The 17860-nt window shown below is 38.0% G+C and overlaps 2 protein-coding genes across 2 annotated transcripts; both read left to right on the plus strand.

Annotated features, from left to right (window-relative positions):
• Nucleotides 1–3384: 3384 nt before the first annotated feature.
• LOC128224668 (uncharacterized) lies at nucleotides 3385–7702 on the plus strand. The gene is made up of 4 exons (XM_052934632.1): nucleotides 3385–4174; nucleotides 4569–4751; nucleotides 5834–5978; nucleotides 6645–7702. Exons 1-4 carry the CDS (start codon nucleotides 3807–3809, stop codon nucleotides 7662–7664), a joined length of 1716 nt encoding a protein of 571 aa, XP_052790592.1. The 5' UTR covers nucleotides 3385–3806; the 3' UTR covers nucleotides 7665–7702.
• Nucleotides 7703–9107: 1405 nt separating this feature from the next.
• Nucleotides 9108–16234, plus strand: LOC128205181 (uncharacterized). The gene is made up of 2 exons (XM_052906657.1): nucleotides 9108–9511; nucleotides 14347–16234. Exons 1-2 carry the CDS (start codon nucleotides 9108–9110, stop codon nucleotides 16232–16234), a joined length of 2292 nt encoding a protein of 763 aa, XP_052762617.1.
• Nucleotides 16235–17860: the final 1626 nt, after the last annotated feature.

Below are 17860 nucleotides of genomic sequence, written 5' to 3' on the forward strand. Positions count from 1 at the left end.
GACTTAAACAAGTTTTGAAGCCGGAAGAGGAAATAAACCCACACCGGTTGGTGGAATATAAGCAATTGAAATAATTTCGAAGTCAACATCCTGTAAGATCCGCGATGAATGACATCTAGAAAAGTCACGCGGCGGTGAGGCTGCTCTTTCTATGACCACACTTCGTCGAGACTCCTACGGCTGTCGACTATATATTTTAGTCGCCATCCTAGGGAACCTCGATCCTTCGCGGCGTGCACACGCTAGCGGATCGAAAAGGAAAACAATCAGCCCTATTTAACATCATTAATACAACCTACATTTTACGCCAATTAAATTGCAGAAAGGCAACCATTAAGTAGTAGACTTAATCATTCAAGAATTTCAACTTTCGCGCGTTAAAAAGTCCGCCTACTGCACATCATCCGATACACACTTTTAGCGTCAAATTTTGCCTTGATAATGTATCAGCCAATGAAGTTGTTTATTAAGTCAGCTACGCTCACTCCGCCCATTCTTAATCATTAAGATTTCACTTCATGTCATCTAACTTTTACATAACCAAGGCTTCCAGAAAAAAAAATCATCTCGGTCATTGACAGCCGTCCGTCCGTCAGCTGCGCCTATCGGGCGCTATAAAAAAAAGCGGCCGCGACAAAATGCCTCCAAACCATCAAACCAAGAGGCAGATGTTGAAGCGAGGTGAGCCACGGTGAGGCGAACCAATTTTTTGAAGAATTTGCTCGGAATGATTGTGCACCATATGCGTTCAGCATCACCCCCACCTACCCCTCCATGAGAGATCACAAGATCGTGTCAAGAGAAGGAACAGAGGTATGGCAAGCGGTTGCTACGAACTCGTCCAAAAAGCATAACGAATAAGCGCTTTTTATGTACTGTTTTATCATGGCGTAGCTGAATGTGCTGCTTGCATCGCGATGTAACACAGAAACTGAAAAAAAACATTGTCCATGATATTGTTTTGAAGAAAAAGTCTTCACAATAATAACACATATGAAGAAAGCACCGGAACTTATTCATTTATTTTTAATTGTAAAAGTAAGAGTGTTTTACAGGTGAACTGTGGCATGGAGGTAACATATGTGGTTTGTTTTAATCTGATGGCTACCACTTACTAACTCGTTCCGTTTTGATTAAGGTATCGTAAAAGAATACTAGCGATATTTTGGCGTTTTTTAACTGGGAATGTTGAGGCCACGTAGTTATTAATTAAAACTATATCTATAGGCTATTACTTTTTTATCTGTACATAAATACTTATTATGCTTTTTTTTTTTTATCATAAAAGTCAAATGGGTCAAACAATGAAAACAATGTTTGTCACTTAGTTATGTCGTGGCCACAACTAAGAGTTGTACTTAGTGGACAAGTAAATCAAACCAAAAGGATACCAAAATACTTCTCACATGTCAGCTCCATGCCACCGTATACGTATAATGTAATATTTAGAAATGGTCGAATTTCATCTTCGGATCAAGACATAATTACAAATGTATGAGTCAGATAAGAAAATAAAACAATTAAATATTTAAAAAAAAATCAACTTACCAATGGTCTTGTGGTTTATTTTAGAAAGTATAAGAAAGTAACCGGAAGCTGCGCAGTATATCTCAGAGATCGACGAATACCGATTGGTTAATTCGGACACATTCGGAGCTCCTCGACCATTTTTATCGAAAACAACCTCGGATGTATTTGGGCGGTTTACAAACTCAAAAAAGGTACGTTTAAGTCCGCTGCAAGTAGATCGCGTAGTGATTTTATTTAGCAGTTAAACTTTATGACTTTACTCTTGGAAATCTTAATTATGTTTGCAATAATATACTTCACTGGCAATCAATTTAAACTTAGATCAATAAATACAATTCTAAAACACTACATATCATAAATGATATAATTCAAAAATTTACGAACTACTTCAACTGATGTACCGGCATACATCCGAGGTTGTTTTCGATAAAAATGGCCGAGGTGTTCCGAATTAATTCGGACATTGAATGTCAAGGTAGAACTAGTCACATCTGGGGTCCGTCGCGCTGAGGACAAAACGCGCATCTCCATAGAGAATGAAGGCGCGGTACATCGGTTACAACTCATTCGGAAACTCATTTAAAAAAGTTTGGATAAGCTAGAGCAAAAGAATATTGCAGAGTTGAAACAACAATTTGATGGCTATTGTCAGAAGATAAATCAGGATATTGAAAAGATTGACGAAAATATTGCGACGCTTGAGATGATGATAAAAGGACCAACAGGAGACACTGTCATGGATGGTACTATGAGAGATACACAGATGAGAAAGGCAAAAAAATATGGTTTATCTTGGTGAAGAAACGGATGTTATCATGAATGAAGCAAAGGGAACTGAACAAATTCAATTTATTCACAATTCAAAAATCAGGAATCTCGTTTAAAGCTTGATATCGCTTGAAAGTTTTTCCTTACAGCAACGACTTCAAACGAGCAAAATAATTGGTCAATTCGACGTGCAAATGGCTAGTGACGTCAGTGACTTCTGGTCCTTGGTTCGGACTTCCTACCCGACGGTAAAGCCATGCTGGAGGACTGGGAGAACAAAAAATTAAATTGTTGAATTTTTCATAGACGGTTATAGAGCCACTTAAACGTTCAGGATGTCCCGGTATTAGTACAGTAAATCAAAACGAAGGAATTGTCACTGTGACCCATAAGATACAGCTTCAATATTTTACCATTGTCGAAATGCTCAAAATGGCAACCAGTCGGATCATAAAAACAAACGAATATTGCCGGGACATAGCTTATAACAACGGCAAATATATTTTGTTTGTGGGCGATCGAGTGATGGCAGTATACATGAAGTGAGCGTGTTAACGCATGGAGAAGAAATCATTAGAATGATCGTGACAGACGACAACGTGGACCGTCGGTCCAAGCGTCCTTTGTATGTGCTGCTAAAAAATATAGGAAACATATTTGTCACGAACGAATAAAAAGGGTGTTGTGTCTGGACGAAGAAGGGAAATTAATTCTACTTTCTCTGACACAACTCTTAAGTATCTAAACGGGCAAGCGCTTGTAAATTATGATCAAATTCTCGTGTGCGGTTTTATAATATTTTGCAGGTATTTTGCAATTGTATTCTGCTCGGACAAAGTTATCCTGAATCCGGAAGTTTGAGACATCCAAATAGTTTAAACTCACAGAAACAAATCGAATAGATAACAGCAATCTGTTCTTCTGTGTAAGTATAAATACTAACTGCAGCATCAACAACAGCGGCAGGAAGAACAACAACAACAAAGGTTTAGTAATAATCCCATGTTCTTTGTATATGGACATTAAGTTGAAGTATTTTAAAACAAATAAATAAAACATGTTTTCTTTCACCCGATTTGTGTTTTTTTATAAGTTCAATAATTGATTCAACGAATTATTAACAATGAAAGAGAAAATGCGGTAAGTATTGAATATACGGTACTATTCAATTGTTTAAGTGTTGAACGATAATGGAAAACTAGTCGAGCACTTAGTGAGTTTGTTAAGACAATGAAACCGATACCCTAAATATTTCTGAATTGGTTAATTTATGACATTTAAACTTAAAAACCCCATTTACATTATTTCATGAATAGAAGAAACGTATTTATATTCGTATAACCATACTTTATAAAGAAGGAAATCGTTTCGTTTAATGATACGACGTTTTCTCTGATGTTCTGGAGCTGTTGCATGCTAAAAGCCTAGCTTTCATGACTGCAACGTAACACGTAAAATACTTTTATCGCCTATGTCATTGAGTGGACTTGCACCAGGAACGCTTCAAAATGAAGGGAAAGAAGGACACCGGAAATGAAAAGGATGTCGCCTCGCGTCCATCTAATATACGGGACGCCTTCGAGGGAGAGTTTCTCTGCACAATTTGCGAAAAAGAGGGGAACCAAAGTGAGGCTACAAATTTTTGCATGGAATGCAATGCCAATTTATGCCCGCAATGCGTAGGGCAACACCGGAAGTTTCCGACAATGCGCGCTCATAAAGTGCTCGGGAAATCTGCTCGGAAGCACTTGGAACGAGATGTTGAGGAAGAGGAGAATTTGTTGGAGTGTCAAAATCATCCGGGCAAGATGGTGGACATGTATTGTTCCGAACATGATGAAGTCTGGTGCGGCGGGTGCATGGCCGTCTACCACAAGTAAGTTCGTGAGTTGCCGAAAAGCAAAACATATTAACATATTTAAAATGTCTTTATGATGGTGACGACGACGACGACGACAACGATGATGATGTTGTAGATGAATATGATGATGATGATGATGATGATGATGATGATGATGATGATGATGATGATGATGATGATGATGATGATGATGATGGTGGTGGTGGTGGCTATCATGATGATGATGATGATGATGACGACGACGACGACGACGACGACGATGACGATGATGATGATGATGATGATGATGATGATGAAATGATGATGATGATGATGATGATGATGATGATGATGATGATGATGATGACGTTAAATAACTCATTTGTTCAAAATATATTCTTTACATTTGATATTAAATCTTTAATTACAGAACCTGTTCTAACGTCATCTTCATCACAGAAGCTGCGAAGACCATCCTGAAATCCAAGGCTTACAAGGACAACAAAGCGAACGTGACCAAGATGATCAAAGAGTACGCACAATTGAAACAGAGGGTGGAGAAAAACATGGACAACATCGCCAAACAAAGTGACACTGTGTCGGGAACTATAAGGTGGTTGTTTGCTGATATTGTGTTAGTTGTAGTTCGATTGCGAAGACTCATTTTGTCTCTTGGCCATGTCTTTTTTGTCTCTTGGCCATGTCTTTTTTTGTCTCTTGGCCATGTCTTTTTTGTCTCATGGCCATGTCTTTTTTTGTCTCTTGGCCATGTCTTTTTTGTCTCTTGGCCATGTCTTTTTTGTCTCCTGCCCTAGTTAGTTTTGTCTCCTGACCTGGTCCTTTTTGCATCTTGGCCTCGTCTTTTTGTCTCGGCCCTAGGTATTTTTGTCTCCTGAACTAGTATTTACTCCCAATGTACCCGTTTCTTACATCCTATCTAGTCCTTTTTCTCGACTCAGTCCCTTTTTACTCCCGAGCAGTCCTTTTTATTTGCCTTGTCTTTCTTACCCATGACCTAGTCTTTCCTACCCATTTCCTAGTCTTTCTTACTCCTGACCTAGTCCTTTTTACTCCTCACCTAGTCCTTTACACTCAGAACCTTGTCCTTTACACTCCTGATTTAGTCCTTTTTACTCCTGACCTCGTCCTTTACATTCATAACCTTGTCCTCTACACTCCTGATCTAGTCCTTTTTACTCCTGATCTCGTCCTTTTTACTCAGAACCTCGTCCTTTACACTCAGAACCTTGTCCTTTACACTCCTGATCTAGTCCTTTTTACTCCTGACCTCGTCCTTTTTACTCCTGACCTAGTCATTTTCTTACTTCTGACCTAGTCCTTTTACTCCTGACCTGGTCCTTTTTACTCCTGACCTAGTCATTTTCTTACTTCTGACCTAATACATTTTGTCTCCTGGCCTAGTCATTTTCTTACTCCAGACCTAGTCCTTTTTACTCCTGACATATTCCTTTACGCTCCTGAACTTGTCCTTTTCTTACTCCTGACCTAGACCATTTTGTCTCCTGGCCCAATCATGTTCTTACTAATGACCTAGTCTTATTTACCCTTGACCTCGTTCTCTTCTTCATACTTGACCTTATCCATTTTGTTTCGTGACCTAGATTCTTTTTTACTATTTCGGACTCGAGTTACCGTGTGTTAGACATTTCTCATGTTCTTATGTTGTTCCATCAGGGACTTACGGACTCGAGTGAACGCATTACTCGATGACCTTGAGGTGGTGGCTGTTGGGCGTCTGAAGGAAATCTACTCTCGTAACTTGGTTCAAATTGGAGAGGACAAACTGCGGTGCGAAGCGGTTATTAAGGCTCTCAGTCAGGTTTGTGTAACCTTTGTTCAACGAGTTGTACTTCTACAGTACATGTAGAATTGTAGACACTTGCTCAATGTATTCTTTAGATTAATTTTGTGACAGACAAAATTCCATTTCATTCGATGCATCAACTAGTTTGCATCTGCATCGTGAAACACCAACTGTCGCTTTATAAATCTTGTTTCATTAAGGAAATAATGTTGTTGTTTTTTAATCAAATTCTCTACGATCGGTTCCCAACGTTACGCTTGGTAACGAAGCAAAACATAATGTGATTTTAGTGTAATTGAACATTACCTCAAGCCTTATACTCAATCAAATTAAAGGCGTATGACTTGTGGCAGAGGTTAAACCAAAGACCATCAAAAATGGCCGGCAACTCATGCCCATACATGCAAACATAATTTCGTTATGTGAAATAATGTGTTGATATTTCGTATAACCATTTAATAGTATAAATGAAAGATAGTGAATGTTCTGAAAGTTTATATTACAAGGGAAATGACAGACATATATGTTTAAATATGAGATACATTTTTTCATATAATGTTTCTTAATTTCTTTCTCGATTTTTTTTAAATACAAAAATGAATAATGGATAACGTTAAAAAAGTTGTCTTCATCAAGAATTGAAGAATGAAACCTTATTTTCGTTCATGTTTTCTTTCTCAGGTTGACCGCGAGCTAAACAAACCCTTAAGCCCGACCAATACGGAGCCAGATATTTTCGTATACCTCCATAGGGCTAAAGAGAAACTGCGAATGGCCACCAACTACCACGGTATGCTGAATACGGGGACCCTGGGGCAAAGGGTGCGGTTTGTCATCGAACCAAAGATTGAGGAATGGTTGCACGAAATGAGGGATCGCCAATTAGGTCATTTTATCTATAAATACCGGCTAAATGAGGTGACGGTGAAACTTGACGACGACGTTCAGACTTGCGTCATTAACGGAGCGTCAGTGGTTACGGATGAGCGGTTGCTCATGACAGACTGGGCGAATAAGAGATTGAAGCTTCTCGATAAATTCTTTTCCGTAGTGGACACCATAGATTTGGAAACTGGTCCGAATGACGTTTGTCACGTGTCAACGAATGAAGCAATGGTAAGTCTACCCGACGAAAAATCGCTTCAGTTGGTGAAGATTGATCCGAAACTAGCGTTGGGCAAGAAATATGACGTCGGCGTCGAATGCCGTGGAATGGAATACTGGGCGGGGGAGTTGTACGTCATTTGTGGCGGGCTTGAGCATGAGGCTCAAGGTCACTTACGCGTGTACAACACGACCGGGAAACTTATACGCGCAATCGAGCACGACCATATCCGTGATTCCATATTCTCGATTCCCATGCGAATGGCGATTTCCAACGACGGAAGTAGAATTTTCGTCACGGACGGCGAGAAGGGAATTATCACCCTAAAGAAATCGGGGGAGGTGCTTCCGCCTCTTCAAGATCCGGCGATCAAGTGGCCATGGGGAATTTGCGCCGACAACAATGACCAACTTTTCGTCTGCGGAAGCAGCTCCAATAACGTCGTTCAGCTTCGTGAGAACCGGAAGTTGGGTGTCGCCCTGCAGGCAGAGGATGGTCTGAAGGATCCAATGGCCATTTGCTTCTTTCCATATGGTTCCCGGCTGATAGTGACACAGGATAAATCGGACTTTATAAAAGTGTTTACGCCTCTTTGAGAGACGCAACTTTATATATTCGCTAAGAACATTACGTATAGCTGTGCTGACTGAACCACTAGCGGATCCGGGTCGGGGGGTAGGGGGTTGAGGGGGCGCTCCTCCACCACCACCACCACCACCACCGTTATACAAATGCCCAAGTGAATTTAAATGGCAATATGGAAGAAAGAATACGCATAAGGTACACAAACCTGCGCTGTTTTAAACTACTGTTAGCCTATAACCCCAAAGATAAACCCCTGTATTACATTCAAAGCAAAGATTCTAAGGGCCTGCGTAGGTGTGTGAAATTATCAGGGGTGGTTACAGGATTTGGCGTTAGAAGGTGCGTTACTTAGTGGCGTAACCGTTTGACCTTGGCCCCTCTCTCAGAACCGATAATTAATTGGTTTAAAATGTTGACAGGGGGGGGGGACTCCCCTAAGAAAAGATTAACAAATTCTAGTCCAAACTGGTGCTTTGGGGGCGTATTTGCGTATTGTATAACTTCTTTTTCCTACATTGAAATATAAAGTAAACTTGGACGATTTTTTTTATTTATTTTTTTTTTTTTTTTTTTTTTTTTTGGTGGGGGGTGCGTTTCCTCCTGGATTCGCTAGTGGTTACACTCCCCTGGAGCCGCCCTTGTGAACTGACTTAATAAGTGACCTTTGTGTGATTTGCAGAATATTTTGTTGTAACTTTAGTGGTAGCTATAACGTTTATGATATATTTTAAGCTTAGGCAACTGTTATGCTATATTTTTGGCAATAACGCTAGTAACTTTTATGTTATATAAGTTGTGTTGCGGTTAAAACTTGTGTTATATAATAATTTTGAGTGGGTTTTAGTGTGAAAATTCTTTTTGGGTGCATAAAAATGTAAAACAAATTTATCATTGACCAACAAAATTAAAGTAAAAAATAATGGCATTGTTGTTTTATAAACTAATATAATATAAAGATGCAAACCATGAAGCGTTGGACATAAGCAAAACATACGGACTCAAATACACGAGTACCGAGTTTTACTTTCCAATTTTTAAATTGAACTTATTCTAATTCAAAAGGCAATCAATCAAATTGATTAATAGGTCGTTGTTTTAAATTCTAAATTAAAGGTCACATTCAAATAAATGAAAACCGGGCCAATAAACCATACGTAAATGTGTCGGCACTTTCAAAAGAAATATACGGTTCAGTGGTTCTTATTGTTTTAGAGTATAGTTTTAAAGTCTGCTTTAATGGAATTAAATTTAAATGTACTGGGTATCCAATTCTAGTATGCAAGTTACCATGCTTTACCCTTGGGCATTTTTGACAATACACTTGTCACTTTAAACATTCACTTTGTTTTATTGCAGAAAGTGGTCTCATTTTTTTAACTTTAATAATAATTGTCCTCAAATGGAATTATATGGATTAGCGTAGTAGCTAAACAGTTTATGAACAATAGGACGCCATGAGTCGTATGCGTTCAGCCGCCAGCGTCCGCTCAAGCGCGACAGGCGCAAGCGTCAAATCCACGCGCACAAATCGAACTTCCGGTAGTTCAAAACCGGCTTCCGCAGTCATTGAATTCACGTGCGGTGCGTGCGCAAGAGAGAAAAATAATATCGAGGCGACGAACTACTGTCAAGACTGCGCGGAAAACTTGTGCATGGACTGTGTGAAGCAACACCTTAAGTTTCCGACAATGAATGAACACAAAATCCTTGGAAAAGAAGCTCGTCGGAGCGGCGATGAGGGTCCGTCGGCCCGGAAGTCGATCCTCGAGTGCCCCGCCCACCCGGGAAAGCCGGTGGACATGTATTGTGCGAACCACGATGAGGTCCGCTGCGGCGCATGCATTGCAGTTAACCACAGGTGAGTGGGTTGAGATCATTTGTAAAATCTTAAAGATGCACTCTTTATCTCAAAAGAGTGTTACCACAATTAATAATGCTGTTTGGATATTCAAAAAAAAAGATGAATAAATGTCGAAAATAGTCGTTCCTATGAAGGATACCGAGTTTAATGTGAAAGAAATGAGCATAAAACACGGTATTTCTACCTTATGAGACCACATAGCAGATCACAGTAAATCTTTTAGCATTCAACAATGTTTTTGCGCTTTCTACTATTAAAAACACGGTTACAATCGTGTTATCAGTAATCGATATTGTCCATAAATGAATTATTTATTAAGAAGATGATGGTATATCAGTCAAAATTGATGTTTGTTATATCTGTGTATGTATTGGTTTTGAATAAGTGCGACACTTTAACAGTGTGGACATACCACGTGGTTTGTGACGTCACATTTAGTTATAACGTGAAGTAAAATACCGCTCGATTCAAAAAGGATTATCGCTGTAAGTGTGTTATTTTTATATCAATTTTTATAAAACCTAGCGGAGGCTAAGCGGAAAAATGTACACTACACTCGGTTACTAAGCGGCATGTTGAGTAATTTTTAGTTATTTCAAAAATCGTGGGCAAATGCTGAAAATGGACAAAGTATTGTTTGTTATGACGAGAAGCAAATTACGTTTCTGGTCCAAAAAGTTGTTTATATATGTATTCGCCATGTTGGCCTTAAAACGGAAGTCTCGGAATGCATATTCTTTCCTTAGGGTATATACATACCTACAAATAAGGCATACAGTATATAGAAATATCAAATGTTTGTATTTTGTTATGACGAAAAGTAAAACCTATTTGGTTATGACGAAAAGCAGTTTTTAGGAACAATTGCCGACCTCGCTCCATCTTGCAATGAGCCCACTTTGAACCTGTTTTGCAATGAGCATCGGTTATGTTTTACAGCAATTAAAAGACATATACATATATGACAACTACATGTCACTGCTAAGTATGTCACTCAATTTATTGATCAGAAAACTTCATGATTCCAACAACACGTTGCATGTTCTTCATAGGCTTGTCTGGTATTTTTTGACAAAAATGGAGTTTATGTGTCGTCGGTAGGTTATAAGTGCAACTTCATTAAATGCATATTTTTAGACATATGTTAAAGTGGATACATAGTGATAAACCTTGATGTCGAACAACTGAAGCAAAACCATTTATCGGCACAATAAAGAGGGTCAATGATTTAATCAAACAAAATGTTTTCTTTTTTCAGAATGATGCGGGGGAGGACGTAATTTCGTTTCATGCAAACATTAAGTGAGAAAAATGTTTCATGGCAAACAAAATGGCGGATTTAGAATGAAAAGTACTGATTCAGGAACCAACTTTTGCCTGGTAAGTGGACTTTTTCTTAAAATTTTGAAAAATGTATGCGTCAAGTATGTGGCGAAAACATATTCTTCGATCGACATCTTAGTTAGGTATCAAAACTTTAAAGATAAAAAGTATTGAAACGATTGTGGCTTAGGGGGCAATGTGTACAAATAAACGTGTTGATTTTATCCACAAGTTTTCGTATTTTCTCGGCAAATATGGCATATCGATCGTGTTGTAACGGTGCTTGCATGTATATATTCCTATTTTCAAAACTTGGTTATTGCTCGACTGTACACGTTTCCTGGCCGATTTTTTTCCTTACCCCCCCCCCCTCCCATTTTGTTTATTGCAAGCACATTATCCACATTTTGGTGAAATGTAAACAAACTTCTGATTTTAGTTCTGAGAATCGCTAATGATCACGAGTCTTTCAGTTTGGTATGTGATGTGTATAATAATTTGAAGTCAATGACTTTTTTTCATTTCAGGAACGAACTTGAGCCAAGAAAAGTGTATCCATCGAAATACCACGTGAACGGAAGCATGAAAAATTAATTTCAAGTGAATGTGAGAAAAAGTGCAGTGTGTCGCGGAGAGCGAAATAATGGAAATTCAGTCAGTACAGGGGTTCACGGGTATGTGACAATTAAAATAAATGCTGAAAGCGACGAATTAGATGAAGACATAGGACTACAAGCTGCTTAGCCAGAAAATACCCAAGAAACTGACACATTGGAAAACCTTAGTGCCACAATATAGCGTTTAAAGGCCTTGTTTAAGTCATCTATAAGTGAGCTCCCCCATCCGTGTATAGTAAACAACTTCTGTGTTTTGATCTTTATCTGTTTTACGTCTGCTGTCTATCAGTTCTCAGATCTGAATGACCTAGATGTTTTAATATAGGAATGAACAAATGAACTTGTCTTATAGTTTTTTGTTTGTTTTTTTACTTTTTCAAATTATAATAAAACTATTATTATTATTATTACAATGCTTTAGAATAAGAATAAAAGTAATGCTATATTTTATACATGTATATAAAAGCCCATTAATATGATTTAACAATGATGCTTCACAATTTGGATATTACAATGGTGACCATGTATTTAAAGTGGATTGAAATATATCAGTTATATAACTATTAAAACACGTATTACTCTTATTTGTTTATTATTTATATCCCATCGGTCAAATTAATAAATACATTGGGTATACAAAATATACATGAATTGAGTATGTATTAGTGAGACAATGAGACTATCTACGCTAAAAGTGTCAGCTCCAAATGCTCCTGTGTCAATAAACAAATACACAGGAAATTGTCCCCTTCTGTGACCCAGTGCAATAAACAAGGGATGCACAGCAGGGAATGAACATGCCAAACAAGTCCGATAGAAATCTTTCGTCTCCTCAGGATAATGCATGGCGGAGGTGTTTTCCGAATCATATTATTTTAATGTGTCTTCAAATATCTTGTAGGAAACTGACTTCATTGAATACTTTCCATATTTTATCAGGCGCGTTAAACGCGCATATGTTTATGTGGTATTTCGAGGGCTTATCGTGTGCTTTTGGGTGTTCTGTTACTAGTTAAAGACGTTAAACATCTTTTTTTTGTACACTGAGAATCTAACTACTTTGGGAGTTGTAGTTACAGAAGCGAGCTTTTTTTCATCGGCGACAGGCTAGCATTTTTTGTTCTTGTATTGACGGATATCTTCGCCTCTGCGGTCTTGTGTGATTTCTGTATAACCTGAGGATCGTTCGCCTTCTAAATCGGGCCATGGTGAAGTTCCTGAAGTGAAAAAGTCGTTGACTTCAAATTATGATACACATCACATGCCAAACTGAAAGACTCGTGACCATTAGCGATTCTCAGAACTAAAAACGTATCCTCTCAAGGCTTAACAATTGTGCAGAAGTTTGTTTACATTTCACCAAAATGTGGATAATGTGCTTGCAATAAACAAAATGGGGGGTTAAGGAAAAAAATCGTCCAGGAAACGTGTACAGTCGAGCAATAACCATGAAGTTTTGAAAATAGGAATATATACATGCAAGCACAGTTACAACATGCATCGATATGCCATATTTGCCGAGTAAATACGAAAAATTGTGGATAAAATCAGCACGTTTATTTGTAAACATTTCCTCCTAAGCCACAATCTTTTCAATAACTTTTTTATCTTTAAAGTTATGATACCTAACTAAGATGTTTTTCGCCACATACTGGACTCATACACTCAAAATTTTAAGGAAACGTCCACTTACCAGGCAAAAGTTGGTTCCTGAATCAGTACTTTTCATTCTAAATCCGCCATTTTGTTTGCCATGAAACATTTTTCTCACTTAATGTTTGCATGAAACGAAATTACGTCCTCCCCCGCATCATTCTGAAAAAAGAAAACATTTTGTTTGATTAAATCATTGACCCTCTTTATTGTGCCGATAAACATGGTTTTGCTTCAGTTGTTCGACATCAAGGTTTATCACTATGTATCCACTTTAACATATGTCTAAAAATATGCATTTAATCAAGTTGCACTTCTAACCTACCGACGACACATAAACCCCATTTTTGTCAAAAAATACCAGACAAGCCTATGAAGAACATGCAACGTGTTGTTGGAATCATGAAGTTTTCTGATCAATAAATTGAGTGACATACTTAGCAGTGACATGTAGTTGTCATATATGTATATGTCTTTTAATTGCTGTAAAACATAACCGATGCTCATTGCAAAACAGGTTCAAAGTGGGCTCATTGCAAGATGGAGCGAGGTCGGCAATTGTTCCTAAAAACTGCTTTTCGTCATAAACAAATAGTTTTTACTTTTCGTCATAACAAAATACAAACATTTGATATTTCTATATACTGTATGCCTTATTTGTAGGTATGTATATACCCTAAGGAAAGAATATGCATTCCGAGACTTCCGTTTTAAGGCCAACATGGCGAATACATATATAAACAACTTTTTGGACCAGAAACGTAATTTGCTTCTCGTCATAACAAACAATACTTTGTCCATTTTCAGCATTTGCCCACGATTTTTGAAATAACTAAAAATTACTCAACATGCCGCTTAGTAACCGAGTGTAGTGTACATTTTTCCGCTTAGCCTCCGCTAGGTTTTATAAAAATTGATATAAAAATAACACACTTACAGCGATAATCCTTTTTGAGTCGAGCGGTATTTTACTTCACGTTATAACAAAATGTGACGTCACAAACCACGTGGTATGTCCACACTGTTTAAGCAACGAAGAGTCGGCAGTAATCTAAGCTCCACAATCTTGCATGACGTATGGTCATCAATGACAAACAACTTTTCATAACAAGCATACATAATCATCTTGCATCTCTGATGACAGATGTAATAATGAGGATGGTGAAACTTTGTTAATGTTGATTAACCTGATTACCCTTGAGAACTCACGCTTGTCATATTTAAATTATTTATTCTCAGGACGTGCATGAACGTCGTCATGGTCCAGCAAGTCGCTAAAGGCGTTGCAAAAACAGACGAATTCAAAGAAGTTCGAGACGGAATGAAACAGGTCAAGAAAGAACTTACCGCTCTTAAGAAGAAGAACGAAAAAGGTTTAGCAACAGTTGATAAACAGAAGACAGCAATAATGAAGAAAATAAAAGCTAGCAGGAAAAAGCTTGATCAGATATTGGATCAACTTGAAAAGAACACGATTGCCGAGCTTGAAAAAGCTTGTGTGCGCGGTGCTACGCAGTTAAAAGATGATATTGAAGTGTATGACGAGATCTTAGAAAGTTTTGAAACGGTGACAGAGTTATTTACTGCCGTTAAAAATGATCCAGAGGTTGAATCAGGAGTTTATGTTGGTATGAAGCGATGTAAAGAGAAAATAAAGGAAGGAAACAGATTAGTTGAATTCAAGAAAGTGACAACTTTGAATGAGCCGATTAAGTTTATTCCCGATAGTAGATTAGCTGGATGGTTAAAGAGTTTAACTTTGTTGGGGACGTTTGAGTCTGAAAATAAGGCGTATATAGGTGAATTTCTTAAAACTGTTAACATTCAAATGCTATCGGATATGCGGGATAGTGATATATTTGGATGTGATTTTTTCAAAGATGGAAGTCTTGTCTTATCAGACTGGGATAACAAAAACGTCAAACTTCTTGATGAAAACTTCGATATAGACGACTACATTACCGTAGATGGAAACCCTAATGATGTATGTGTGTTAAACCCAGACGATATTGCAGTAACTATGCCAATTCAGAAGACGATTCAGTTTATACAAGTGAAGCCCAAGATGGCGCTCAAACATACAATCAAAACAGACGACAGTTGTAGGGGGTTAGCGTCCCATAACGGTCGTCTGTTTGTCGTCTGTGGAGGATTTAAAGGGGAAAAGGAGGGGAAAGTTGTCGTGTTTTCTCTTACAGGGGATCATATACGGACTATTGAAAGAAATAATTCTGGACAACGAATATTTGCTTGTCCAATAGCTGTGTGTGTAAGCTCTGATGGGAAGCTTATACATGTTACAGACGGACAGAGGGGTGTCGTTACGTTAACGCAAGAAAATGACGTCGTTTCCGTTGTTTCCGACCGAGAAACGAAATGGCCATGTGGAATTTGCATGGACAAACACGACAATGCATTAATTTGCAATGGACAGTCTAATACCGTCATACAAGTTTCAGGGATAAATAAAATTGCTACGGTTATACAGAAGGGAGATAAAATTAAGAAACCCCATTCGATTTGTTGCGATCCAGCGACAATGAAAATGGTTTTGACAGTTAGTAAATCAAGAGTAATCTTTGTGTATCAACTTAAATCTCCGACAACTAAAGAAATTGCGGATGGCACCACTAATGTTGTTATTGCAAAGGAGTATGACAAAAAGGTGTCTCAAAATCCGAATAAAACAGACGATGTCTCAGAAACGATTCCTCAATCTAACGGAGAGGCCGTTATTATACCGGAAACTAGCGAAATTGCCAGTCAGCAAACGGACACAGTTCTGAAAACGACGAGTGAAAGTAATTCAACCGTACCACCAAAGCGACTTGAAAAGCAGACGACACTGCCAAAGGCGCGAAATAGTATTTCCGGAACTAGCTCGGATCTGGAAACTATAAAAGAGCGCACGATTACACGGAGGACGGAAACGCGAACCGGAAGTAGAAGTGGTTCTAGGTCACGTGACCGTTCGGCCTCGCAAGAAAGCACGATGAAAGGGAGAAATAGCAACATAGCACGTGACGGAGCGGGAAGTCGACTTTCGTCCGTCCGTACGGCAAAAACGGAGAAGCCAGTCGGACTTAATAGAAGAGATTCTTTGACCCCGAGAACAAGCCGAAATTGAGCTAAGAATAACTGACAAACTAAATATATAAACACCATTTTAACACAAAATATAGGGAAACGATCTATCAGCTGTTGAACACTATATTTTGCAATTTATGGCATCTTTTAAATGTATAATACTTCACCATGTGCTCATATTTTTAAAGATGCACTCTTACTCCCAAATAAGATTTACCACAATTAATAATATTGTTTTAACATTCAACAAGAGGCCCAAAAGGGCCTATGCTCTACTGGCATGGCTTTTGTGATCATATCAATCCACAGCATGTATGTATGGGTAAAAGGCAACAGACATATAGTTTATGTTTAGTGATTGGGTTACCTGAAAACGTAGCCTGTTCAACATCTGAGCCCAGAAAGTATTGTAAGCAGATTAGTTGCATGAACTATTTTAATATGTGCCAAGTAAAAGTCATCTGACAAAAAAAAAATGCTTTCAAAACTGTACTCATAGTAAAAATTTCTGTAGTTTTAAAAATTAAAAAAAATTGGTCAAAAGGTCAAAGACAAGGGCATCCTAGGACAACATTGATCAATTTGAACAAACATTCACAATCAATTGTGCTGAGATGGATGCACAACACACAAAAAGATTTTCAAACCTTTCCAGATTTATGTTTACCAAACCTGTGAACCCTGGGTGTGGCCAGTAATGACACCAGGTGCATTACTTAAACATTCACAACCAATTTTGTTAAGATGAATGCACAAACTACAGACCTTAAAGCTAAAAATGGCCTTTGGGCTTACAAGAACAAGGCAGAGTAATTCACAAAATCAACTGCAGAAGCAAAAAGCAAATTGTCTCTCAAAATCCTAGACTTGCAAATTGTCTCCCTTAACTCTAGACTTGAATTTATATGTACATGTAAACTTGGCTAAAAAAAGAATTCGCTCATGCAGACATGGCTAAAAATAGAAAGCATTTCTTTAAAACTTTCATGGCCCATAATCTAGGCATTCATTGGCGGATCTGGCTGGTTTTCGAAAGGAACCGAGCTCTAATGGATATTTAGATACTGTACAAGTTTCATTGAGATACAATCAAAACTGAAGACTGTATCGTGTTCACAACCAATTGCTTACACAATAGCATTTTTTTATACTATCAAGGGCCATAATCTAGGCATGCATGGGCGGATCTGGCTGGTTTTCGAAAGGAACCCAGCTCTAATGGATATCTAGATACTGTACAAGTTTCATCGAGATGCAATCAAAACTGAAGACTGTATCGTGTTCACAAGCAATTGTTTACAGACGCACGGATGCACATACTACGTACACATTACCATCGCATAAGCTCTTCTGGCCTTTGGCCAGTAGAGCTAAAAACGTCAAAAACAATGGTTCTTATGAAGGACACCGAATTGAATTTGAAAGAAATGTGCATAAAACGCGGTATTTCTACTTTAGGAGATTATAAACGATCACATATAATCTTTTAGCATTCAGCAATCATTTAATATGTTTGCACTTTTTGCTGTTAAATACACGGTTACAATATTGTTTTCAGTAATATTTTCCATAAATGCATTATTTAATAAGTAGTTACAGGTTTATCCCTCAAGATTTTTGTTTGTTATACATGAGAATGTATTGATTTTGAATAAGAGTGTCACTT

Source organism: Mya arenaria, chromosome 2, assembly GCF_026914265.1.
Source record: "Mya arenaria isolate MELC-2E11 chromosome 2, ASM2691426v1".
NCBI classification, from domain to species: domain Eukaryota; kingdom Metazoa; phylum Mollusca; class Bivalvia; order Myida; family Myidae; genus Mya; species Mya arenaria.

Excerpts from the sequence above, each read along its gene's own strand:
- LOC128224668 (XM_052934632.1), top strand. The coding sequence starts at position 3,807 with ATGAAGGGAAAGAAGGACACCGGAAATGAAAAGGATGTCGCCTCGCGT. Across the intron at positions 4,752-5,833 it reads ACTGTGTCGGGAACTATAAG|GGACTTACGGACTCGAGTGA; the intron begins GTGGTTGTTTGC and ends TTGTTCCATCAG. Across the intron at positions 5,979-6,644 it reads TTATTAAGGCTCTCAGTCAG|GTTGACCGCGAGCTAAACAA; the intron begins GTTTGTGTAACC and ends TTTCTTTCTCAG.
- LOC128205181 (XM_052906657.1), top strand. The coding sequence starts at position 9,108 with ATGAGTCGTATGCGTTCAGCCGCCAGCGTCCGCTCAAGCGCGACAGGC. Across the intron at positions 9,512-14,346 it reads TGCATTGCAGTTAACCACAG|GACGTGCATGAACGTCGTCA; the intron begins GTGAGTGGGTTG and ends ATTTATTCTCAG.